A 26,021-nucleotide genomic window follows, 5' to 3' on the forward strand; every position below is an offset into this window, starting at 1 on the left:
GCTTTCTCGCGCAACCTTCTCGCAGCTGCCCCAGTGGCCCTTGCTTCCCAGCTCCCCCTCCCAACGACCCCCCCCCCCCCCCCTCTCGAACCACCCCTCATGGACACGCACTTGACACCGGTGCATGCGCGTGCACAGCATCCGTCGACTTTGATATTGCATAACCTGGCTGCCTATACAACGCACGCCACGTGCCGTCGCGGTTGTGCGATGGACAGAATGGCATGCGTCACTGGACCCAAGTCGGGCACGCGTCTGCCCTTTCTATAGGGAGCATCCTGAGGGCCTTGACGCCGTGACTTGAAACACGCGCACTCTTGGCCTTTGGCCACCGAAGGGCACGTCGGTTCCTTGCGGCGTTGAAATGTTTATTAGCTGACGGAAACCGGCACCCGTGCATCGGTCGCTTCAATGATCCGCGGTGGAATGAAGCGGAAGCGCGTCGTGCTTCATTCATCTCAAAGGCTTTGCGTTTATCAACGCGACTCGCTCAGCCCGTGATGACGCCGTGTCCGTGATGAATACGCTTCTTTGCAGGCTTTGTCGGAGAAATCTGCCAACCTTGTTCACTCTTGATTGCGTTAATATGGCGTCTTGACTCACTTCTTGATCGAGAAATCAGCAATGAGAGCTCCCATTTTCTACCGAAAAGGCATTGCAGTATATTTCTAAATGGAGGTTTTTCTCCCGACATGCCTCGTAAATATTGCTAGTGCAACGGAAACACCTTCCCGCCATAGCGAACTATAGATCACGGCAGAAGACGGCAGCGTCTTCTAGCGCCTCTAACGCTACTGAGCTGGCGTAACCACGGAAAACTTGAACAGTTGGGGGTAAAAGTAAATTGACATGCAGAATCTGCAGGGGTGTGTTGAAGAGGATTGAGAAGTAGGCCGATAGTCGTAGCTATTTATTATCTCTTATAGGTTAACTGTAGTTAGATCTAGTTTCTGCGTAATCAAAGGTATAACCAAAACCTTCTTTTTCCTACCTCACACCTGAACAGCTATTTTTAAGCAAATCTCCCACAAATTTTGTGATGAAGAGGGCTTTAGTTAATTTTTTACAACGAGTTACCTGGCCCACGAGTTATGGTGGTATGACAGAAATGTCATTTCTGACATCACTGGTGCCGTCTACAGACTACTCCAGACGGCACCAGTGACGCCATAAATGTCCATGGAAGGGTGAAAAAATTTGAACGCAGAACCTAGCATGTTAGCGGAACCGCGCTGTGGAACAAGGTTGATCACACGTGCGCCTAAATTCATCGCCACCGACGCAATAAATGACCCACGCTGACAGAAGAACGTCCGTATATACGCCAGCGGTCGTGGTGCGTGATTTCGGCAGAAACTCCGGAAGAGGCCTGTATGCAGAAATAGCCTGTGGTAAAGTGTGCACGAAGTGGCTTGCGCTTTCACTATAAATCTGTATAATATAAGCTCAGAACGCTCTCCTTGGTAAGCCGACACTGTTGTACACAATATTAGCAGGGTAATTATTCCTTCCTGAACGTGCGAAGCAGACCTGCCACCTCCGAGATTTCACGTGCCCACTGTCATGAATGAAACTCGACAAACGGTAACTTCCGCACACAGACGACGAGATGAAACTGGTGGTGAACAAGAGGGCGCCAGAATAACCATTCATTGCGGCTATAAACAGCGCAAAAAAAAGAAAGAAGAAACATGTATACGAGGAAGAATTGACAAGTCGATGAATTTCGACTAAAATTTATTGGCATATAGGTACGTGTACAAATATATGGGCAGGATAGCATCATTATCACAGCAAAAAACTAAGAAACAACAAAAAAAAAAGAACAGAGAAAATAGCGTATCCAGCAAAGCTATACTTCCTTCGGCGACAACATGATCGAAGCCTGGCTTAGGCATTCATCATCCGCTTTGATAATATGATAAGCCTTAATACTCAACGTATTGGGAGTATGCTTATTCTTATCAACTCCTTAGTTTCCGTAGTCTTCGTAGAACTTCCATTCACGCATGCACACATGATTTTCTTAGCGCAGAGCGTAAACACAAAAAACAAATGACATTCTCCCCAAGCTTATAACGTGTATGGAGCGGTTTCTCTAAGCGGGATGAGGGCCACCAGCGCAATTTGTTACAATAAAACTTAACTTCAAATCTAGAAATTACAACTTATTTTCCCTAAGAAGCTCCAAGGTAAACTTCAGAACAACGCCACATGCCTTAAAGACATTAAGAACATCTACCACCCTGGTATATATATATATATATATATATATATATATATATATATATATATATATATATATATATATATATATATATATATATATATATATATATATGCCGTGCTGATCTGCCGACACTACTCAGGAATGACCCTACATATTTGCGCAAATGCCAATAAAGTTTAGTCCTAAGTTAGCGCCTTGTCGTGTTCCTTCTTCCCCATGTGCATGTTTTCTTGCGCTGTTCAGCCCCAATGAATTCAAGCCGACCAGTTCAACTTTCAAAGCTTCTACAATGACCATTCACAAAATACTTTGCCCTTTAAAGTAAAGTCGAGAGTTGTTTTCAAGTCGTGCATATGCACCGAACTGAGTGATACCTTTGCATGCAACATGACATTTTATAGTACCATCTGGAGTGGGTTCATCGTGCGTCAATTAATAAAAAAAGTGTTCGGTCCAGTTCAGCATTATATTTTCGGTACAAGAGAGAGAGAAAACAAGGATAGGAAAGGCAGGGAGGTCACCCAGAACAGCATCCGGTTTGCTACCCTACACTGGGGGTGGGGGAAGGGGAATAGAAAGAAGACGAAAGGGAGAGAGCAAGCACTGAGTACGTGTGGCAGGGACACCATACACAAGGACACTATAAACGGTCTCTTAAGCTGGTGCACTTCAAGTACTGCACTATAGGGCAGGAATCGCTTTTCGAGCCAGTGACGCGTGTGGCCACGGTCCGAGCATCTTTGACTCGGTGAACGGTCTCGAGTCCAGTCGGCGTAAAGTTGCCCGCAGAGAAAGGCCTTGGACATCGTAGCGAGGGCAGGTACACAATAGGGGCTCGATGGTTTCCTCGCACCCACCGGAGTCGCACATCGGGCTCTCGGCCATTCCCATACGGTAGGAGTATGCGTTCGTGAACGCCACTCCCAGCCACAAGCGGCACAACAAGGTTGTTTCGCCGCGGGAAAGGCTAGATGGCAGTTGTAGCCGTAGCATGGTGTCCAGTTTACGTAATCTGCAATTGAAGGCACTTGAAATCCAGAGATGTTGTGACTTCTTGCGTGCAAGTAGGCGAAGTTCTCTGGCAGCGTCCGACCTCGCGAAAGGTGTTGGACGCGTCTTGGCATCTTTGTGGGCCCACTGGGCAGCCTTGTCAGCGAGGTTGTTGCCGACGATACCACAGTGAGCAGGAATCCATTGAAATATAATGTGGTGTCCTCTTTCCAGAGCTTGGTGGTGCACTTCCCTGATGTCAGATATCATCTGCTCGTAAATTCTATGATGTAACGCAGATTTGAGACTGTGAAGAGCTGCCTTAGAATCACAAAATACGACCCACTTCTCTGATGGCTGTTGGTACAAACCTCGTAATAAAAGCAAGCCCTCTGAATTCAAGTGAAACAAATGTAAACCCTCCATGTCGTAAAATATTGAGAGAACATGTTAAATAATATTCAGAAAACAACAACAAAGCTCTACAATAATCAGTGTGCCCTCGACGACGTTTTTCAACAGTGACCGAAGGTTGCATTGTGTCCCGGGTGTATTCTCTTTTCGGACTCGAATTTTTTTCCTAGGATCTCCACGCTCACAGCCCATGCGTTGTTTGGCTCTTGTTTCTTTCAATTTTACGCCGCTTCGGTCTTCTTTAGCGTCCTCCCCCCTCAAATACAATACTATTGCCGCTATTACCCTGAAATTCTAGTTATTACTGTTAGTTTCAATGACTTCCGGAATTCATGTCTAATAACTAGGGCTCCGTGCTTTTGGAGTTTATTTTTCTTGAAATTCGGTTGGTGTTTTTTGGACTTTATTCTTTTACGGAAATTCGGCGTTTATCGGAGTTTATTTCTCGTAAATCCCCAGTTCTCCGAAATTCGGAGTTTAATTTTGCATTATTCTCAATACTCCCAAATCTTAGATGAAATGATATCTGAACACGAAAACATCAGAACACACAAAGCGAATTTTAGTTGTCTGGAAGGTTTGAACGCAAACACATATACACAAAAGCACAAAATCTTGAATACAAAACACCTAGGTTTGTTCGTATTAACCTTAACCTCACAACAACCTTAAAGCTTGTTGTAATAGACGCGAGCACACTTTACGAGGTTGTTGTCACTGATGGAAGCGCGCTCCTTTAGGTTGATGATTCTCAGCTTTGAAAATGCGCTTTCAACGTTTGCGCTAGAAACAGGCAGAGCCAGAGGACTCGGCACGCAGCGAGAAAGCACTGGCCACTGGACAGTGGGAAGTCTGCAAAATGACAGGGGTTCAACAATGTTACTGATTTCATAGCTCTGTTCGCAATATCACTCGTGAGCTAGCTCATGTCGTCAGTTTCAAGAAACACTAACTTAAAAATCGCTGCATAGGTTTCGAACGCGCAGGGTAGCTCATGCTTCACATTTGGATTAATAATTTGAACACTACCGAAATGATTCACTGGCGTACTGGAGTGCATTGCAGAGGTTCCTCCCAACTGTCTGTCTCCACTTTTCAGCGACAGCAGCGTAGTATCCATGGAGGTCTGCGACAGTCGCTGAGCGGTCATTCTCGTCAAGGAGATCTATCAGACTTGCGACATCTGATGTGAAGACCTCAGGTGGGTCACGCCATTGACTGAGGAGCGTGTGCAAACGAACCCCCAGTATGGGGTAAACCTGGTGTACCAGGGTACTCTGTTCCTCAAGTTGCTTAATGATGGAGAGCACAGCACACGGATTCGTCTAAAAAAACTTCAGCTTAATCAGCTAGTCGTGCACAATTTCAGGCGATGAAACAAGAGTTTTGAGCGTCTCACACTTCTTTCCTTTGTCATCGCCGCCTCACAAGAAAGACAAAATGGCACGGCAGTAGTCCAGAACATCCTCTATGGCTTCATAAAACGAGAATCACCTAGACGAACATACAGTTTTCAGCGACTTGATGGTCGTACCCATGGTCACGCACACAAGACCAAACTTACGACGCAGCTCCCGCGACGACTTCAGCAGGGCAGGAAAGTGCACAACAATATCATGAACTACCTTCAATGAGCTCGTCTTAATTCCCTCCTCCAGAGCGGTGTTAAGTAGGTGGCACGGATCTTTGAAGTGAATTGTCTTAAAATCGGGCTGGAGAGTTGCAAGTCCTTGTGAAGCTTCTACATGTAGGAAAATGAATAGGAGCACAACACAGCTACGTCGGCTAAGGCTTTTCCAACCTTCTGAAGAGTGGTTTGTATCAACATGCCAATTAATACTACGTTGCATTTCCGAACTACTTGCAAGTCTATCATGAGGGTCCTACGTCCAGGAAGCTCGTCGTCGTAGAAGGTTGCAAGCACCGCCACTGCCGGACGTCCGCTGAGTTCCGGCGACTCATTCTTGGTGATGGAAATGGGCGGTCTTTCATCGAAAAAGCTCATCGTCACAAGGTATTTCCTACTGGCCTCATGTAGGTATTTCCGATATAGTCGATCACTGCCTAACATCGTGCGTGCCGCCGGACAGTTGCTTCGAAAGAGGCTGTCAAGAGGTCCATCAGTCTGGTGCAGTGGAATCCCGGCATGACAGAGTGCACGGCAAAACTGGTGCGGGATGTCATCCGCGTCTTGTCTGTTGGATCGGGCCCGTGTGATGCACTCTTCAAGGGAACTTTGCTGTAACGAGTTGCCTAAGGGATAGGAATAACAAGATGATGGGAACAAATTGGATTGCGACCATATGAAGTCTCTCATGACACCTGGTACAGAAGGAAGCGTGCAAAATAAACGGAGAAACTGTGTCAGGCAGTACAAAGCATGCTAACTCTCACATAGCCACAAATTTAGAGCACCAACAGTTAAAAAAGAGCTAACCTGTGTCTAGACGAGGCTTCTTCAGCGGACGTGGCGTTGTGCTTGTAGAAGCTCCGCAATTTTAAAGGTGCCCTTTCCGTTGGCAATGCTAACTGTCAGACAACAAAACTTGCAAACAATGACTCCTTCAGATGATGTTGACTCTTCAAAATCACTTAACTCCTTTACGTAGTCGCTGGAAAGCTTTCGCGTCCTTCCCGTTTTGCTTGCCCAAAATTTCTGTTCACGCGCTACAGAAATGCGTCGTGTGAGCATGCCATGCTTCCCGCCAGGAGGCTTTCCGCGCTAGATTTGGTCCCCGGGGGCTCTAGTGCCGTCAGGGTACCGTATATCAAGATGTCGTCTCGCGATCCCGGGGGCGACAAGCCCTTTATTAAATGTGCGATGGGTGCGGTCTAGGAGATGTTGTTGACGTGAGGTAAAATTTATATCGGCCAAACCGACCGATGTATCAATGACCGCTTAGAACAGGCCCATTATCGAAAGTATTTCTATAAAGAACGGAACAGGGTCATATCGGCCGTTAAAATCAGAGCTTATCGGATAAATCTGAATTGTCAAAAATTTTACCGGCGAGTGTTTATCCGATTTTTTTCGGATTTATGCGAGAGCATGGAGTCCTATTAGTAACTTATAGGCATGAGTCACATGTTTCTCGGCTAACAACAACAACTATACCATATGCAAAAGTTCCTTCTGTAATCAAAATACAGCAAAATAGCCAGAATATGACTGGAAAGGATTGCGCCTTTTTTCGATGGAAGAGCATTCAAGGACACGCAATCTTTAAGAACTAAACCCGCAGATGCTTCGCTTAGAGAGAGAGAGAGAGATCAATTTATTTACAGAAAGGCAGATAGGTCGGTCTGAGCTATAACTTGCTCTGGCCTGCTACTCTACAGTGGGGAAAAGGGACGGGGAGAAAAAGAGATGATGAATGATGATTCAGGGTGTCGGTATATAAGGTGGGATTCGGCATACGGTCTGATTCGGTATAGTATACAAGTTCACAGCGCTGTGGCATCTCTAAAGCCGTGCGTCCAGCCCACTGGCTTGTAGAACGGCTATTGCGGCACTTGTTATCGGGGCTGCGCTGTTTGCATTCAGCCAAAGACCTAAAATAAACTCGTCTAACAGAGGCCTCTTATCGGCGTTTGCAATGGTAAAGACCAGCTCCTGTCGCTCTTGCGCGTACGCGGGACAAACGCAAAATATGTGATCAAATGTTTCTGATAACTGACAGTATCCACAATCCGATCTGGATTTATCAAAGCCATTTGATAGGATTAGCCATAGGAAGCTAATTGAAAAGCTTTATGGGTATAATGTAAATTCAAAAATTATTAAATGGATTCAGGTTTACTTACACAACAGACAACAGTTTGTTGAAATAGATGACGAGTACTCCTCTTTCCTTTCTGTATCATCAGGTGTACCTCAGGGGCCTGTTTTGGGTCCAATTTTGTTCGTACTGTATAATAATGCTATCGCAACTAATATACATCCGATGTTTGAAGTGCGGTTTTTTGCCGATGAGTGCCTCTTGTTTTGCCGCGTTAAGAGTGTTTCTGATTAAGAACAACAAAATGATGCTTCATGTCGAATTTATAACTGGTGTGAAAAATGGCATATGCAAATCAATTTTGATAAATCTGTTTGCATGACAGTTACGAATAAGAAAACTCCATTCATGTTTTCGTATGCTGTGAATAATAATGTAATTAAGCGTTCCACAAAGCTAAAATATCTTGGCGTAACAATCACTAGTAACCTCAACTGGAATGAACACGACCAAAACATATGTGGATCAGCCCAGCGCAAGCTTGGCTTGTTACGGCGTAAATTAAGAGATGCTGCACCAGATATTAAACTTAAGGCATAGACTACTATTCTTAGACCAAATTTAGAGTATGCTTGTATAATTTGCGACCCTCATCAACAATACATAATCGATAAATTACAGCGCATTCAGCGAATGGCAGTTAGGCTTATTTTTTCTGATTACGACAAAACGCACTCGGTAACCTCCATGCTCGTCAGGGCTGGTCTCACTACGTTATCTGTGCGCAGGAAAATCGCATGCTTTAAGTTTTTATATCAACTCTATTACAATAAGCTGAACCTCAATTCCAGTTTGTATTTGAAACCTCCTGGAAGGGTTGCACCGCGAACTAATCCCAATTTTCTATAATGCCTTATTTGCCAAGAGTTGATGTCTTTAAGCACTTTTTCATTGTCTAGACAATTGTTGAGTGTAATAACTTGAATTCATGTGTATTTCCGAGCAATGATATGGTTTACTCTTTCGAAGAACATTTTGAAAGTGTTGTTTGGGTGAACTTCGTGCTCGGTATTCCCACCCTGTAACAGCCCGGCAGAGCTCACAGTATTGGAAATAAATGAATGAATAAATAAATAAATAAATAAATAAATAAATAAATAAATCAATAAATAAATTCGGGCTGGCATCACTACAACCTATTAGATGTCTGTAATGGAGGGTGAATGCGACACCAAGGCGAATTCGGTGCATTATGCTTGTTTGGTAGCTTTTGACTTTGTGAGACATACGAAATTTAATTTCTGGGTCCCATTTATGCACTCGCTTGTGTTGTCGATCTGGTTGGGTCCAGTGCTCCAACGTATGGCTGCGTATTCGCAAAGAAGTAGGGCGTTTGTGTCTGTTCGTCAGAACGGAATGCGTACATCAGAAGCATTATCTAAAGCAGTTTTTTCTTCAGCATCTGTCTGTTCGTTCCCAATCACGCCACAGTGAGAAGGCATCCACTAAAAGAGGAGATTATGGTCATTTCTATTTGCATACTCGAGCTGCTCTGTAATTTCTATAGCCATTGAACAATACGGGCCCCATAAGTCTGAGGACATAGTCAATTATTTGAAGGATGACTTAAAATCGAGAATATCGTTCATGCATGAGGAGGCTGCTCGGAGCGAAATCGAAGTGCCTCCCGGATAGCAACAAGTTCTGCGGCAGTATTCAAATGATACACAGTTTCGAAACAAAGGGTACTCTCGATCCAATTACAGAGGTGCAAACCGCTGCTTTCAAACTATTTCGTTCTCGATGCAGGATAAGTATAGGGCAGTCGGCGAAGAAACGATATAGTGTTTAAAATAACCACACAAACCGGTAGCCGAGTACATTTCCCTTGCGTTCACATTCATACATAGATGGGAAAGATTGTGTCTATTAATATTACCTTGTATAAAATCCTCAGGTAGATTTGGGTGCGCGTCAGGAATGAACCCTTTCATTTGCCTTATTTAAAGGGCCATACACACCATGCTGCCGCAGGGGCAAAGCCAATTCATGCCAAACTTTCCCGACTTTAGACGCCGGACTTCCTCGTAAAGCGGGCTTCCCCTCTGTAAGAGGTGACGTTACAAGGCTTGTTGATTAGTGAACAGTTTTAGCAAACGAAGGACGCGAGTTTTCAAAATACAGGTGAGTGCTTCAGCCCATACCCGACGCTACAGTTGCCTAAAGAGAGACTGGTCAAGGATTATACACCTGCGATTGATTCAGGCACAATACCGCCGCAGATGGCAGCTAAAGAGCGTCAAGTCAGATCAAGCCAACAAAGCAGTTCTGGGCCTGTACAAACAAAAAGCTTTTACGCTAGGATCGTTCGTAAAAAATAATTCCAACCAATCCTGATTCTAGACATATTTTCAGCGAAGGCGGACGGCCAATAGAAAATGGCACTCACGAACGAGAATCTTTGCGAATTTAGACCCTAAACTTTATAGTTTAAGATACCAAATAGAAATTCTGGGGTTTTACGTGCAAAAACCAAGATATGACTATGAGGCATGCCGTAGGAGTGGGGGGGGGGGGAGGGGGGGAGGGGCTCCGGATTAATTTTGACCACTGTGTCCACTGTGACCACTTTAATGTGCACCCAATATACGGTACACAGGTGTTACGGCTTTTCGCCTACACGAAAATGTGGCCACCGGGGACAGGATAAGCTTAAAATGCTAGTCAGCTAGTTAGTACACCAATTACTATTACATTTTACGACAATACTCGTAGGCAGTTGCGAACAGAGGACCTGATGATAATGGCTTGTGGCAGTGTGTTCTGTTATCTTTTGAAGCGGAGCTTTCTTTGCCTACACCGTAAGTTGAGCGAGGCTAGTCAGGATGGCCACGTAGCTACTAGGACATTCTGACAAAATGTGGGGATTGTACGGAAAGCGACATAGCGTTTTCTCCCGTATACTCGATGTAGTAACGTCTGCGGTTGAGTCCAATTTGCGACGGCGCTTCAGTTCAAGTCGCGACGAATGTGGCTGTGTGGCCGCCACGGCCAGCAATCGAACCCTCGACTTCGTGTTCAGGCTCCATAGCTACTGAGCTAACACCACTCCAAATGTCTTGAGCTCGTCGCATGAGTCCATATGCGCGGTAGCCGCATGCACCGCCAAGAAATCCTAAGGCTATCTCCACTTTGGAGATATCCATCCTGAAATTGTGCTACGATGTACATTGTCAAATGATAAATACCGCGATGTGTCTCAACTAATACAGGAACATCAAGAACCCGTCTTCCCTTACAACCAAAGCTCTTGCTCGTTCATAACTGGAGGCATTCATGCTGTTGTAATTAGGTCCTTATGTATGTCTGCACCCCATGTGGCAGCCAAAGATAACTACGTCACTTAGCATTAGTATATTGTTGCCACGGGAATAAAAAGTCTAGAGGTAAAAAAAAAATCTGTGACTTCGCTTCTCTGTGAAATTTTCTACGTCTTAGCGCTCATTCGCTTAAAAATTGGCGAGGACGACATCACTGCGATGCGTTTCCCACATCTTGTTTGTTAAAAATATTAGAAAGAATATGTTAAGATGATTGAGCCCCTTCTTTCTAAGGAGTGTGAACGAAGTCTACGCGATCTTTGAAACCCTTGTCCACTGAAATGCTATGCCCTTTTTTTGGCTTCCCATCGTACGCTTAATCACATAGTTTGAATAGGGCATCCGAGCTAGGACCTTTTTTACAGTTCTGTGTGTGCTTCTTTAGAAAGCCATTAAAAATGTTCACTCTAGTAGACTGGAACAACTGGCATGGAAAGGAATATGATGTTTTTGCATTTCATTGCTATCGCACATCTTTTATGGGTCTCTTGACGAAAAAAGGAAAAAGAAAAGGCGGAGGGGGGTGCCATTGGGGGAGCGACAAGCGCACATCGTTACTGGTACGGGTTAGTTCTTGCATGTCGAGAGCGCATTTCTTGATCGTTCGGGTTTAATAGCCTTTTAAATGCGTGCTAGGCGGCGTGGTGCATTTATCTGTTGTTTTATTAGTGAGTTTATGTGTCCCTGTTTGAGCAGCTCGAGTAGCTTGTGTCCTGGCATTATGACAACAGTGCTCGCACTGCTATGAGTGGCTTCCCTATTACTCGCCAGTTGGGAAGAAAAGGTAAGAGTGCCTGTTCCGCCTGTGGCGACCTCCATTGTCTATTATCTGCAACGCCATGATGTTACTTATACTAATAAAATAACAAATTTTAAACCGCGAGAAATCGAAATAAATGCATTTTAAGCTTCGTTTGTCTACTGTGCTCACGCCTTAAGCTAAAAAAAAAAAAACTCCCATACATGTCCTGTTGCCTATACGTACTTACCCTGTTCCTATGGAGGAGGATGATACAACGTAGTCTAAGCTTTTTTGTTGTTCTTTTTCTTTTTCGAGATTACTATGCCTTCATAGCTTGTAGTTGGCTTTTGGGCGAGAAGCACATGTATAAACAGAATCGTTTCTTTATTGGTGCTCTGATATAAGCAACCGCCAGTGATCCAGTGATAAAACAAGATGATTTCGCAGCTTAGATTAAAAGGGTGCAGGATGAAGAGGATTGCAGCGTGCGCATTGAAGATTTCACTGTTACTGATTACAGAAGTAATTGCGCTGGTTTGTTTTTTAGCCGAAGTACACTTAAGAACGCAAATCTCCGTGACCTCTCTCTCGCTGTTCATCACCATAAGCGTTCATTTCTCCTCCCCCTCCGTGACCTGACTAGTTCGCTCAGCTGCTATGGCTTTCTGCTGGTGCACACGAAGCGCAGCAGCAGAACGTTTGGAAGCCATCAATTCTCCTCGTTCTTTTCATGGTTCACAAACTTGCTACGGCCACTGTGTCACCTTTTTTTTTTTGTTTAGTTTAAAAGGAAACGGACGCGAAGAGTCTACTGGAGGTATATGCATATAGCCGGCGAATGCACATAAATTTTTTTTCAGCAGCCTTGACGATGCAGAATCCTTTGCTTGCGGATGATTGCGTTGGCTGAGAAACTTCCGCGTTTAGAGCTGCGCGGCATCTAACAAGGACGTTGGTGCAAACTTGCTTAAATAAAGCCAACTTGCACCCATATTCCGTAAGAATACTAATGGAGTTAAAATATTGTTTTTTTTTTTAAATGCGAGTGCTAGTGAAAAAAAAATGTACATAGAGAGAAATAAGGTGCCCTTTCATTCTAATTCTCTTTGATTATAGTACGTTAGCTTCCTTTTGAACTCGCAGGGGCGTCTCTGTGGTGATGGTCGTCTGCTGCTAAGAATCAGTTCGCGGGTTCAACTTTCGGGAGGTGGCGCCAGCATTTAGAAGGATCTGGAAACTCTGCCGTACAGCTGTTTAGGTGTATCGTAAAGAACCCCAGATGATCAAAATTAATCTACAGCATCTCTACACCCATCAGTCTTCCTTTTGAAACGTGACTTGTTGTTGGTGCTATCATTTTCCCCCGTTTATTTGCTCCTTGTGCTTTTCGTTCAACTTACGCGCTGTTAATGGTTGGCGATCGCTGCGGGTACAAGGTTTGCAAGAAAGAAGGAGAAATTAGCGCTATTAGTTTTCTGGCAAGAGCAATGACTACAAGGTAGGACATTATTACAATTTATGCGGAACTGCCCACTGAGGAAGATAGATCCAATTTTAGCAAATCTAGAGCAAAATCAAATGCATTGTTACCTTATAAGAGTCAGCTTAAGCGAAGCCGTTTATGACACAGCTGCGGAAGTAAAATACTGCATTAAGTTGCAATAAAGACACGCATAATATTAACCTCATTGATCTGGCGACCCTCATGGCCACCCTTCCAGTGGGAGGCATATAAATGCCAAGCGGGGAGCACCTACTTTTGCCTCGGCAATGCGCGAAGGATGTAGCAATCACCGCCGTTTGTTTCGCATGCCATGCAGTTACCTGAAAACCGGTCACTTGTATGCCCAAAGCATTTAACGTATTTTCCCGGCGTCTTGCTCACCAGAGCTGTTTCATAATGCAAAGCTAGGTTGCATTATTAAACCTCTCCTCTGCATGTGTTTGTCTAGATCGCTTTTCACTCTTTTGGGTGACGTTCAAACTAGGGTCTTATATGACCAGGGGGGAAGCTGATGCGTTCACTATGGTTCTGGGAAGAATTGAAAAGCTCGTTGAAGTGCAGGCAGCAGTAAAGGCGCCCTTCAGGAATGCTTCGGGTATCAGGGCAGCGTCTGTATGCAATGTTCCGTAGTCAGCTGCTATGACTGAGCTAGAACAAAAATAGCTTATCGGTAATGGCGATGCAGAGGCCAGTAATAAGACAGGTCATTACAATTTTCGTGTTAGTGTTCTTCCAAAACGCATTCATAGTGCAAGTAGTGTAAGAAGGTGATCCAGCTGACTGCATGACTCCTATAGCTCTAAGTTCTACTTCATGGATTGTAAATAGACACACAAACGATGTCAAACATTAGGTTACCCCACGAGAAAATAATTAAGGAAAAATTCACGTTGACTTCCTGACTTCATATACGCACAGCGCCATATTCGCCACGTTCTGGCTTTCCTTCGCGCGGTCACGGTGAGTGACGCAAGCAAGGCTATAATCAGCGTGTTTACGTTTCGGGAGTATATCGCGTTGCCATGCGTAGCGCGCGAATCTTTATAGCTTCGAGGAAGTGCGCAACAAGCGTACGGGGCAGCATCATTAATACAGATATACTGAATGCGTTCTGTTGTCATGGCCGCTGGTCCCACGGCGAGGCGTCTCTCGCCGGAGCTCGGTACGGAGCGGGGCGAACCAGCGCTCGTCGGTGAACCCGACCTTCCACGCTGAACCACAATAACAGTAGCGCCACGAAAAGGCGCCGCTGCGAGCGCGAGGTCGCTGCCCGTGTGTGGGTCAGTGGGCGTGTGGGCCGTTTCTTTCTTCGCGTTTGCTCTGCACCTCTGGAGCCGGCCCGTGGCCCTGAGGCTCGGGGCGACGGCTTCTCGGGCGCAGTACGACCGCCTGCCTATGAAACAGGACCTACCTAGGATGCAACCGGAAATCCTTGGAGTGATTGGTATTTCCGCGCTCGGGTTCCGCACGAGAGAAAAAAAGCCCGCCGACCGACAGAGGCGGTGACTTGCGAGCCAAATCTCTGTAGCGAGAAGGCCGTTGGCGCGCACTGACGTGCCCCGCAAGAACCGTAATCTGCTCTGCCACTGTGTGCGTGGCGCAATCGGAGCACAGCTCCGTAAATTGCTTTGCGGTACGAGCGTTGATAAAAAAAAAAAAAGACCAGGCTCAAGGTTGCCTAACGCAAGCCACTCATACTGCTTTCTTGTCCCCAGTGCTTTTCTCGTTACGCGCGCGCAGGTTGTAGCGAGTGCGGACTTTTGTGCAGAGATTGAATTAAACGTTTGCTTTCGTAGATATGGATTTGTCGCGTGTTACTTCTTCCCCTGCGGCCGCTTTGCAAGGAGCTATGGGCACTGCTTAGAGGGCTCGGAATGCGTTTAATGTTGCGTGGCTGGGCCTCTCGCGTGGTTACCGATCACACGTGTACTGACAATCGCCTTTCACTTTTTGCCTTTCTTTTTTTTTTTAACCAAGAAACAAGCCTGAAGTACAGCCCGAAGGCTGAACTTTGCACAGCTGCAGAGCTTCTTGTGTAACAGGCTTGCAAAAGCAGTGTTTGCAGAATAGCATTTTCACACTAAGCACTGCTTTACTGGCATCGAAGTCCGCTTAAATAACCCTGTTTTTCTAGGCTCTTAATAGCTGTTTGTTTCTCTCGGAAGTGATTCAGTATTATTTCTTACAGAAAGAAAGGATAGAATTCACATGGCTTTTTATTCACGCCGCTTGTTTGTGACGGTTGTATTGCGATTTTTAAGAAATATAATTAAGCTCGAATATCGTCATTTAGAAAACAGTTTGCTTTTGCCGAATTTTGCCTGGATTAGCTCTGGTGGACGCAACAACAATTTCGAAATGATAAGTAGTCTTCTTGTTATACCATTAACTCAAGCATCGATATTGCCTTTTATTCACATTTAATATTCATGTCGCCCTATAAGAGAAATAGAAGAGATGGGAGACTTAGTTCATACGCTCTCAATCAGTAGCCTCAATTAAATAATCGACCAGCGTTTGCGGCACTCGGTGCACAGCATCACATAGAAAATTATGGCAGAAGAAAAGGCGAACGTAAAAGAAAAAAAATTGCAACACTTGTCCTTTCTTTTCAACCTTGCATGCTCTTCCTGTTTTCACACAAAGAAATTTTTGAGGTTCTTGCGTAGGGACTGTAAGTGGCAGCTCAGGAAAAAGCTTAGTATGCTTTGACACTGAAGGTTCCATTGGACAGTACTGTACATTATGTTTGCTTTGGTTATGGTGTTTCCTCTATACTGTGTGCAAATAGGTCTTTTAGTAACATACCCTCCACTGCACATCACTATAGTTATGTCTAAAAGTAATCTTACACTAATTTAAATATTTCGAGTGACATCTATTTCAAGTGGGCAGACTGGCTCAGTGATGTTTTACTTTCGAGCGTTTGTGGTGAAAAAAAAAAAAGGTGGCACGCGTTCTTCTTTTTGCTGAAAATTAGGACATTTAAGATTACTCTATGTAATCCACGAAACCAGCGGTGTTTATTTTCTGCTTGAAATTCAGCTCGCCTCTTCACACCAGAAAGAAGCTGCCTATTTTCCCAATCGTTGAGTATCGTGTTATTCCGACCGCGAGAGACAATTCTTGGCCGTTGCACTCATGTGCTGTGCAATACAAAGTACCGTGCGGGTGCGCCCATATTCGCTATTACTCCACCGAAAATTCGTCATGCCATTAATGACGTAGAGGCGATGTGAAGGACTGAAGCCTTGTGAGGTGTCGGTGAAAATGAGCATACAATGCCTGAATCGTCTTAGTCTACACTAAGAAGAAAAATAAAGCTACAGACCAACATTTGAAGTCAGGCAAAAAAACTTGCCGTGCTCGATGAGAAAGGCCGCTGTTTGCTGCCAAAAGCAGGTTGTTAAAAAATTCACAAGAGTACAATTTCATCTAATTTTTTTTTATTTCCACTTTACTTCCATCACCGGCGCAGGGTAAAAGATGAAACAACACTCGGTTAGACTTCCGGCCTTAGACTCGTTCTCGGGGGGGCACTTCTTTGTGCTACAGTTAAAGCGGAATAGCGTACTCGGTGTCCCGCTTGCCCCATAATGTGTAGCTGCCTGCTGATAATGGCCGCCACTGTCTTTTTTGCGTTAACAGAAACAGTTAGCCACCATGGTATTTTTGTTTATTGCGCTTCAGTGGTACCAATTTTGTCCCTGCTGTGTTTCTCACTGCACTGCTTAACATGATCACTAGTTTCTTTAAAATCAGAGCTGACATTTACCATGTGGTTCACAGACAGCAGCAGCTGCAAATGCTTCTTGGTCTTTGAGTTATAAATGTTTGTCGATGCTAAAAATTCATAATGAGTCTGCCCGTGAAGACTCCGTCCGGGGATTTGAATTGTTGAGAATATGATTACCGGTTCAGCACGGTGTTCGTAATTTACTCTTACTCCTCATTGGACGTATAAAATTTTGCTTTCTTATCCCGGGGAGGAGGGGGGAGGGGGGCGGGCTGGTCATTCTGTAAGTGGCCACCTAATGAACATGTCCATTTCGTCTGCTGCTGAATTTCTAATTGGCTGGATTGGGGGGACATGTCCAATAGGTGGACAGTTGCAGAATACCCACCTTGCTTGTCGAGAAGCAGCCTATGCTTAAAGGTATTTTCACGGGTGGCGATCCTATGGTCGGTACTTGGACGATAACGACGATGACGGTGTGGCTTTCTGGTGTGAACGCTCTAGCCCTATCATTGCTGCACCGCTGCGCGCCTTGCCTTCTAAATATACCCTTTGTACATAGATTCTTCCTGTAACAACATGAAGAAGTAGTACACATTATCGTGTCGGGGACGCACACCAACAAACCTGAATTAAGCGTGCTCGGTCGTGCATACGCGTGCATACGTGCGTGTGGATAACCACCTCCCTATCTCGAAAGGAATATTGGCCCTGAAGTAGAAACGTTTCTGCCCTTCAATGAGCACAAACTTATGACATACACGCGTGGTTAGTCTGGCTGCGTTAGTCAGACTTTGTGATCGCGGCCAACTTCGTGAGCGCTAGGAGAAAATGAAAAAAAGAGATGGAGGCTTGCTCATTACTGGTGAAAAAATGACGAACACTTTAATTGTTAAATTGTTAAAGGGTCGCTGTGCGTAGTTTTCTCGGGTTTACAGTTTGATGAAGCCTTATGTTGTGAAATAGAGACATGAGCAGAAATAAGGCATCAAGACTAGTCATCAGACATGAGTGAGCGAACGTAAGGACACATTGTGAAATTATTGGACACACACACATTTTCCCTGATGTCGCCGGGAGAGAACTGTGCTTAGACAGCATGCTTCTTTGCACATTATGTAAATAAGAAGAAACACAGATGCATAACAACGACGGTGTCACTACTCTCGTGGAATGAGGCGTATCCGCAGACCGTTGCGAGCGCGAAGCACAAGCTCTGCCACAGCTTGCACCTTATCCCTGTGGTACATCGATTCCAGCTTGTAGTTCCTCAGCACGCGGGACACAAGTGTCTTCATCTCCATCGAAGCGAATTTCTGGCCTGCATAGAAACGAAGGACAGAAAGATTACAGACCGGCGGCAAGCTGGCAGCGCCAGTTGAATATGAATTTTCGCTTTTCATTTCAAAAAATAGTAATAAAAAATCTGGAGCCTTATAATTCTTAAACAGGCATGGCATGAACTGGCCCCTCATGAAATTTTCCCGCTGTACAATTTTTTTGCGGTGCTTGCATGCTAGCCAAAGAATCACTTATCAACGCGGAAATCGCCCAAACAAAAACAAAAAGTCAATTTTCGGAGCACTAAGAAACGCAGCCTGGAGTTAGTTTACAGTGCATAAGTCAGACATGTGTGCTCACAGTGCACTTATTCATGACTAACCGCATGCCTAGCTTGCACAGAAACACAGCTGTTGCTTAGCTACCATGGGCCCTTGTGATGCAATAGTGTTCTTAAAGGAGATGAAAAACATAGAGATGGGTATCCCCAGCACGTACATCATTAAGTTCAAATTGAGCAGTCAAAAACACGACGTTATGATGGTTAAATATTAAGCAGCGTGAAAAGACAGCGACAACAAGGGACACATACTGACGAGACCAGTGCGGAGACCGTTAATGGCAGGCCGTTAAAATATTTCGTTCTTAGCTAAACACTAAGCTAAACGGGCTCAGTGATATGCCCGGCAATGGTACACCAAAAGGGATATCATAATCAGTCCCGTATTTCATGAAAGCACACATCAGTTCGTCTTCCAAGCGAAAGGTGCTTTTCGACGTGCACTGTTTACGCTTACGCATTACACCTTTCTATGTTTTTATCACGGTCCTACGTACTCCTCAGTCAGCTGAACTTTGTAAATTCAAGGGTTACCTCGGTATATAAATCCACATCAAACGCTTCTTGCAACTCACATCAGCTTCTTAGGTTAGTAAGGTAGCGTGCACCATACAATACAATCATTGGTTCGCACCAGCACTACATCAACTCTAAATTTTGCGTGAATATTGTCTGAAAATTGATACCAGTGATAAAGTTGCACTAGGAGTTTTATGAATACGAAAGCCATAAGAAACGTCCATTATGCGGCTACCAAGACGTGCAGCCAGGATTTCTCAGCTGCTTCACATCAATGCGCCCTCTGTATACAGCAGGGCGTACACACCACGGTGGTTCAGTGGTTGTGGCGTTCTGCTACTGGGCACGAGGTCGTGGGTTCGACCCAGAGCCTCTGTATTTCGACGTGGGCGAAATGTAACAACAACAAAAGACTCGTTTACTTATTATTAGATGCAGGCAAGACAGGCACAGGTTGTCAAGATAACGCAGAGCCCTCTCTATTACAGCATTTGCCATAGCCCCAGTACTGCTTTGGGGCGTTCAACCTCACGAATCATTCAAACACTGCGTGCTTAAGGTGCAAGGACATTGGTTATTGGCTTGGGCTCGATGTTCTGAAGCCTCCTGTGAACATTTTCGTCTAGCTGCGCTTTCAGAAACTAAATTCTGAAAGCTCTGAGCGCACCTCGCCAATTCGACTACGATAACCGGCTGATAGCTACCCATATAGTGAAAATTATCAACGATAAAAGTTGATGGCATGATACCGACTGTGTGCATTCAACTGCCTGTATTCCGTGTATTCCTTTACTCTTTGTTCGCACTCGCTATCAGAGAGCGCAGTAGCCTTACCACCCGAGCTGCTTCGTATTCATCAAATGGTGTTCTTGATCATGCGTTATGTGTTTGTCTAATTTTGACTTTGTTCATGTTTTGTTGTTATACCTTCCTGCTGTAATGTCTGCACATGTGATGCAGTTACTTCAATAAAATAAATATAGCAAGAACTGTGGCTGCCGCGTTCGCCCTTTGCTGGATGCGGCAGCAGCGAGGGTGCACCTTTTGCACCACAGTGACAGCGTTTACAACAGGCTGTGTACGCTAGTGCTGCAGTGTCTCCGTTTGTCCATTGGACAGCGGCTGACTGTTGCCATGAGAACGAACTCGCGACTATAAATGAGAGACCCCATCTAAACGACGATGCCCTTTCCCGCGCTAAGTATGGCCTTTCGTTTTTCCTATTTGTCCCATGTTGTTAGGGCGTGACATGTCTCATTCATCACTCGGCCTCACTTCTTATTGCGGCATGTGATAAGCGCCATGTATTATGACACGTACAGTTCTACCCGAAGATGCGAATTCCTTTACCGATGCAATTCCTGTAGCCGGCAGAAAAAGGCACGTAGGCGAACGGATGCCTGCCGACGCAGTTTTCCGGTAGGAATCGCTCCGGTATGTACTCCTCCGGTTTCGGGAATTCCCTAGGGTCACGGTGCAGGACGTAGATGAAGACTGTGCACACTGTTCCTTTCGGTATAATGTAGCCATCTGCAAGAAGAGAAATCTTTAGTGGCCCAGCATGAAGATTCGCGAAACGTGCTCCTGCAAAAGTGTGGTTCATTCATAAAAATGCGCGATGTATTTCTTAGCATGATCGCAATTGTGACATAAATAAACGACTGACCTTGATCGGTGAAATTCGAGAAAATAAAAGCAATGTATTGCGCTTGCTAGGCAGGTAAAAATAATTGTCATGCTTCCTCTCGTTGTATTTTTCTGATTCGTTTGCAACACAATGCAACGCACATTTGCTGTTTAGCTCAAGCCCACTTTAGCCAGCAAGCCCACTCAACAAACAGGAGGCGAAAGAATGCGCGCTCGAAATTAAAGCCTGTATTTTGTTCAATTTTACCTGTAACTGTTTTCAGTTTTGTAGTCTATTTGCCACATTTTCATCGCGATGAGGCTTGAATCAATATTACGAGAACAAGGGGCACAAGCTGATTTTGACTGAAGTACTAATTTTTTGTTTTTGCTTTCTTTTCTTACATTGTGCCAGTCATAGTTTCAGAAACTAAAATTGTATTTTAACGCCTGCTAACCCGACAACAGCCGAAGTTCATATTCTCTCACGTCTGACGGGGATAAATGATTACTAACGTGGGATATGGTAACGCTAACGACTGGTATAAAATGGCTGCAGAAAATGCAAAGAAAGAAATAACGAAAACCAAATTCCAATTATTCTCCTGAAGTCACTTACCGTACGTCCAGTCTTCTTGTAGAAGACGCCCAACGAGTGGCACTGATGGAAACAGCCTTTGTGCCTCCTAAAATAACTCGCAAAAATTATTAGAAAAAAAAAAGCGATGACAAACAAGGGATTATGAAAAATACATCGCATCATCTGATTTTGCGTGTACATTTAGTGCCCACGAAGCTCTCCTGCCCCCCGCCCTTCTTTGAAGAAATTTTCTATTGGTGTGTCGCATCCACAATAACTTTCACTTATTCTCAGAAACCAGTACATGCAATTTCTTCTGAGATTGTAGTTTTCGACGTTTATGACCGCAAGACATGATCACATAGCGAGAAGTACCAGTAAGAGACGACAGCTTTCCATCTATGAAAATAAAGTGGTGAGCATTACATAAGACAACTTTCTATTGTAAGGGGTGTTCTTGTTGTATTGCGCTCAAATAACGCAATGTTTCATTGCACCAAGCTTGACCTTGAAAGAAAATTGCATGATGGAAGAAGAACCATGTTTCATGATACCTTGCATCGGTGCAAAATTCGCAGCTTATTTTTCTCTTGCAAAATCGTAGTAACACCCTTTCGGTGAGAGGATTTCACTAGTTGGCTGGAACCCACATTGCTCAGTGCACATTTAGAAACTTCGAAGAATATGTCTCTTTGATGTTGCTTGTATATGCTTGATATTTAGGCACTTACAAATAGAAATTCAGTTATAAAGCAGATCGTATTCATTACCATCCTCGCAGAAATGTCAGGAAGAGCTCCTTAATCCCAGTCGAAAAGCTTGATAGACTAAACTCAACGGGCTCAGCGCTTTCTTTTCGCCATTATGATAGAGTGGCCACGAAGCCTATTACTCCGGTAACTTTGCGATGCAACGATTATAAAAACACTGGTTGTTCGCACAAACGACAAAGGTATAAAATAAATAAAATGTTCAACACTAAGAAATTCATCGCTCTTTAAATATTTCAAGCATGGTGATTACCAGTCATACCAAATAGTTCATAATTGTTTTCCGGTGCCTTGTGGTGGCTTCCGTTCTTTTCAAAAGCATTCGCCGCTAATTAAGCCCCGTTGCTTTTATTTCTAGGCGGTAATAACTTCGTGGCTCTGCCCTGACACCGGTGTAAGCACATTCTTTCCTCTCTCGACGAAAGTCACGCAATCTTTATTTAATCTGAATGCAAGGGTTGTACGGAATACGCTGAAGAAAAAAATTATCATCGAGAGCAGCATTAGCGCGCAGAATTTAGTGTTGATCTCTGATTAAGGCAAATAGTTCTTTTTCGTGGTGTCTCAGCGGGAGTTCAGGGAATCATTCCAGCGAGATTGCTACATATGTTCGTCGGCTCAGAACTCGTTAGCTTCTTTACAAAAATGTTATTATGGTTATTGAACGGTGGCCATCTGTCTCATTCACAATATTTTGCAATAATAATGGGATTTATAAAAATGTGCGATTGATAAAGTGTGCGATTGAAAGAAGTCTTCTACCTTTTCGGGCCTTCCAAATTACATGATTCAATATGCAATGAGATTTCGGACGAACACATTAAACCGAATTCTAGTCGCGGACGAGTGCTATCCTCCTCTGCTTTTATGCTTTTGTCCTCGTCCCAAGTCACGCCGTTAAATTTTAGATAACGCCGAATAAGCTAGCCCAACTTCTGACCTTCCAAACAACTTGGAGTGATATGAATAATTTTTCGAGATTACGAGCATAGCGGTCTCTCTGTTGAAGCTTGTCGAGTTCAGTAAAGAAATCACCCTTTGGTTAGGAGCTACAGTGCTTACTCACGCCCGAACTCGTAGTTCAGCAGCGGATTCCCGCTACAATATCTCATAAATTCGGGTTTCGCGAGAGGAGGAAAGGAAATGACCACGGATGGTCGAGAGATGCCTGCGCCAGAGACACAATTAAGGATTCGGCAGAATCGCAACCGTTCGCCCGCTCCGATACGACGTGGAGTACGAGCTTGTTAAGTTTCGAAATCTCTTGCGAGGGACGTAAATGAGGGTGGGTGTCTGAGCCGCAAGTTAAGCAGCAATGCGGAAACATGTTGCGATACTAAATTACTACAAGGGCTGCAGAAAGCGGTATCCACCACCGCACAACTCCCTTAGCAGGGAGGACTCTGTCGCGTGGAGGCAGCTACAAGCGGGCTCGTACCCGAACCTAAACGTACTCAGCAAAATGTATTCCACACAATACAATGACAAATGCCCCTGGTGCCACGAAACACCCACGCTGTATCACATAACGTGGGCATGCCAGAAGATAGACGTGGTACCCGTTATACCAAACCCGAGTGCGGAGCAATGGGAGGGAGTGCTCTCCAGCGATCGCCAGGTCGACCAAGAAGGTCTGATTCGGCGAGCACAACTGGCAGCAGCATCCAGCGGAGCCCTGGACTAAGGGTAACCGACCGTTGTGCTAGAAGATGGACAATTCCATCTGAAGACCGCAGAAGACCAGCGAATCTAGAGCTGATAAAGTTTTTCATTCACTCACACTCGAGTAAATAAGCAAGCGTACTCACATCCGCCTTTCAGAGTCGCATCTCAGATCGGCTGAACAACCAGTGAGAGTGCACTTCCCCTTACGAGATTGCTTACACCTGCGGAAGTTTGCGCTACATTGCGTAGTCGCGTTCTGAAAACAGCAATTTCGTAACTATTTCCAAGTCATGTTTAGACTTTCCGATAAAAGGAGCTCAGTCCTGAGTCTTTCGGCCCGATGCAGCCATTGTCATAGACCGATTCCTGCTGTAGTTGTTTCTTCGATAACGTTGCCTTCATTGTCAAGATGCCCGTAAATATAAATGTTATACCAGGATCTCACATTTTAAACGTCTCAGGCATTTTCTGAGTGGTCTTTACCCAGGAAAACTAATGCCCCTATTTCCATAACGTGCTACTGCGCGCGTGTGGGAAATATTTGCTCAGAAATTTGTCAACATGTCGCGCCTGTACGATCAGTGTTTGAGAAAAAACGAAGCTTTCCCGTATAAACAGAGTTAATTTTCCACCTGCAATAACTAGGGTCGCTGTTTGTGGAGTTGTCACATGTAGTTTGCTTAACGATATGCAATTTTTCGACTTCAGCACAACAACCTGTTTCGCGTACACAAAAACAGCGAACCTTGATGGCGCATTCCAGATACTTCATTCGCCTGATGTCTTCCATGGTGGCGTCTCGGTCTCTGTCATCGCCAAATATATCCTCCAGCTCCTCGTACACCTTCTGTTGCACGTCCTGATGCAGACCCAACAGGTACAGGGTCCAGCTGATTCCCACAGCTGTCGTATCGTGACCCTGTAAGTAAGAACCCAGCCGGGAAAGCGCCAAACATTAGCGAAGCCTGAGAGCTTTGTAATAGAATGTTATATTTTATATTTTATTTTTATTTTTGGCATGGTCTGCTTTCATTTATAGTCTTTTTTTACACTGGAAACTGAAGGTTCTCATAATTTATATATTGTCAACTAAAGGAAAAATGAAAGGCTTATTTGGGCAAGCACTTGTTGATTTACTTTTGTTTTGAGGCGGCATGCTGATAGCGAGAGTATTTTTATTGTAAACTTCAGTTTGAGCCGAAATCAACACTGCAATATAAATATAGAAGATAAAAATCACAGGATTAAGGCAAAGGATCAGGAGTGGCTGAATGGTAAATTTTATGCATTGTTGGTGGGAAAAGAGGCCACCGATAAGAAGAAAGAAAAGGCGGAGACATTGGCGATTAGCGTGTGAAAGCCTTGTTCACGCTTTTCTGTGTTTCAATTGATCGTAGTCTGTCATCTGTATTGTGTATAAGAGTACCAGCTATAGGCGGGTTTGTTCGAATGGTTCGGTCAGAACATGTTCTCACGCTCGATGACACATAAAAGATTAAGAAAACGCACAGCTCCGCTGCGCATAATTGGCCGACTATGCTGGTCAAATCGAGAGCTTACTCATGAGAAAAAGAAAAATATAATGCCGAAATGAGAGGGATAGCGAAATGGGCGAGAGGACGGAGCAAAAAAGATCAAACAAACAAACAAAGAACGCGAAATAACAAGTGCGACGATTGCATGTGTTGCGAACCCTACAGGAAGGAAAATTACAGCATAAGGAATGAACATTTCAGTATGGGGTATTCGACATCATTTTGTAAAAAGCTGAAGTTTTTATGGTTTGCCTGTCCCTAGTACGCCTGACTTTAAATATTTTTCGTCATTGCTTTTCTTCCTCTTCTATCTTTTTTCCCACATACTTACCAAAGATGTTCAGTGATATTGAAGTTACAGTGTTACGGAGGTTATGTCGCAATACTCTCTGAAATTCCACAATACGTGCACAATCAGAGAGAATGAAATTGCATACTTGCGACAAGAAAAATCGTGAAGCAGTCAGAACGATTGAGATATGAAATGAGGCTTCTACGATCACTCAACCTGAGCCGTTAACGTTCGAACATGCGACAGACCACTTTCGAGAGCTTCCCAGCACCGAGGTAGGAAAATGGTGTAATAAAATGAGATGAGGAATTTCCAGCGCCCAATTTTTGTTTGTACGCCTACCTCAAACGTAAATGTGTCGACTTCCTCTCGTATGTCCTCCTCTGTGAACGACGGGTCCTTGAAATGCTGCGATAGCAGCAGATCCAGGAAGGCCCTTCTACAACCACTAAGGTTCAGGTACTCGTCCTCGCCTGCCCCATCGATCTGCTCGGACGCTGCCTGGAGCTCCAGGAGCATTTTCTTCCGGTCCTTGATGACCTGTGGAAAGGACAAAAATTTGTCACCTCATTTCTGACTCACGAAGTGAAAATGCCAAGCGTTTATTCTATACTCTGGATGAACGGACGCTATGTTATTTGATCCACGTTTCACGCAAGTGCATCGTAAATGGTGTGCCGTAATTATCACTGGTAATT

The 26,021-nt window shown here is 44.5% G+C and overlaps 1 protein-coding gene across 1 annotated transcript in view; it reads right to left on the minus strand.

Moving 5' to 3' along the window:
- LOC126546903 (uncharacterized) overlaps positions 1-26,021 on the minus strand; it is a 50,019-nt gene that overhangs the window by 15,780 nt on the left and 8,218 nt on the right. The window contains exons 5-9 of the mRNA XM_050194622.3: positions 25,666-25,863; positions 24,242-24,415; positions 21,101-21,167; positions 20,206-20,385; positions 17,880-18,036 (exon numbers count right to left, since the gene is read on the minus strand). Of these exons, the coding sequence (XP_050050579.3) occupies positions 17,880-18,036; positions 20,206-20,385; positions 21,101-21,167; positions 24,242-24,415; positions 25,666-25,863 (776 nt within the window). The remainder of the gene's footprint in view (positions 1-17,879; positions 18,037-20,205; positions 20,386-21,100; positions 21,168-24,241; positions 24,416-25,665; positions 25,864-26,021) is intronic.

This window comes from Dermacentor andersoni, chromosome 1 (genome assembly GCF_023375885.2).
Source record: "Dermacentor andersoni chromosome 1, qqDerAnde1_hic_scaffold, whole genome shotgun sequence".
NCBI lineage: Eukaryota > Metazoa > Arthropoda > Arachnida > Ixodida > Ixodidae > Dermacentor > Dermacentor andersoni.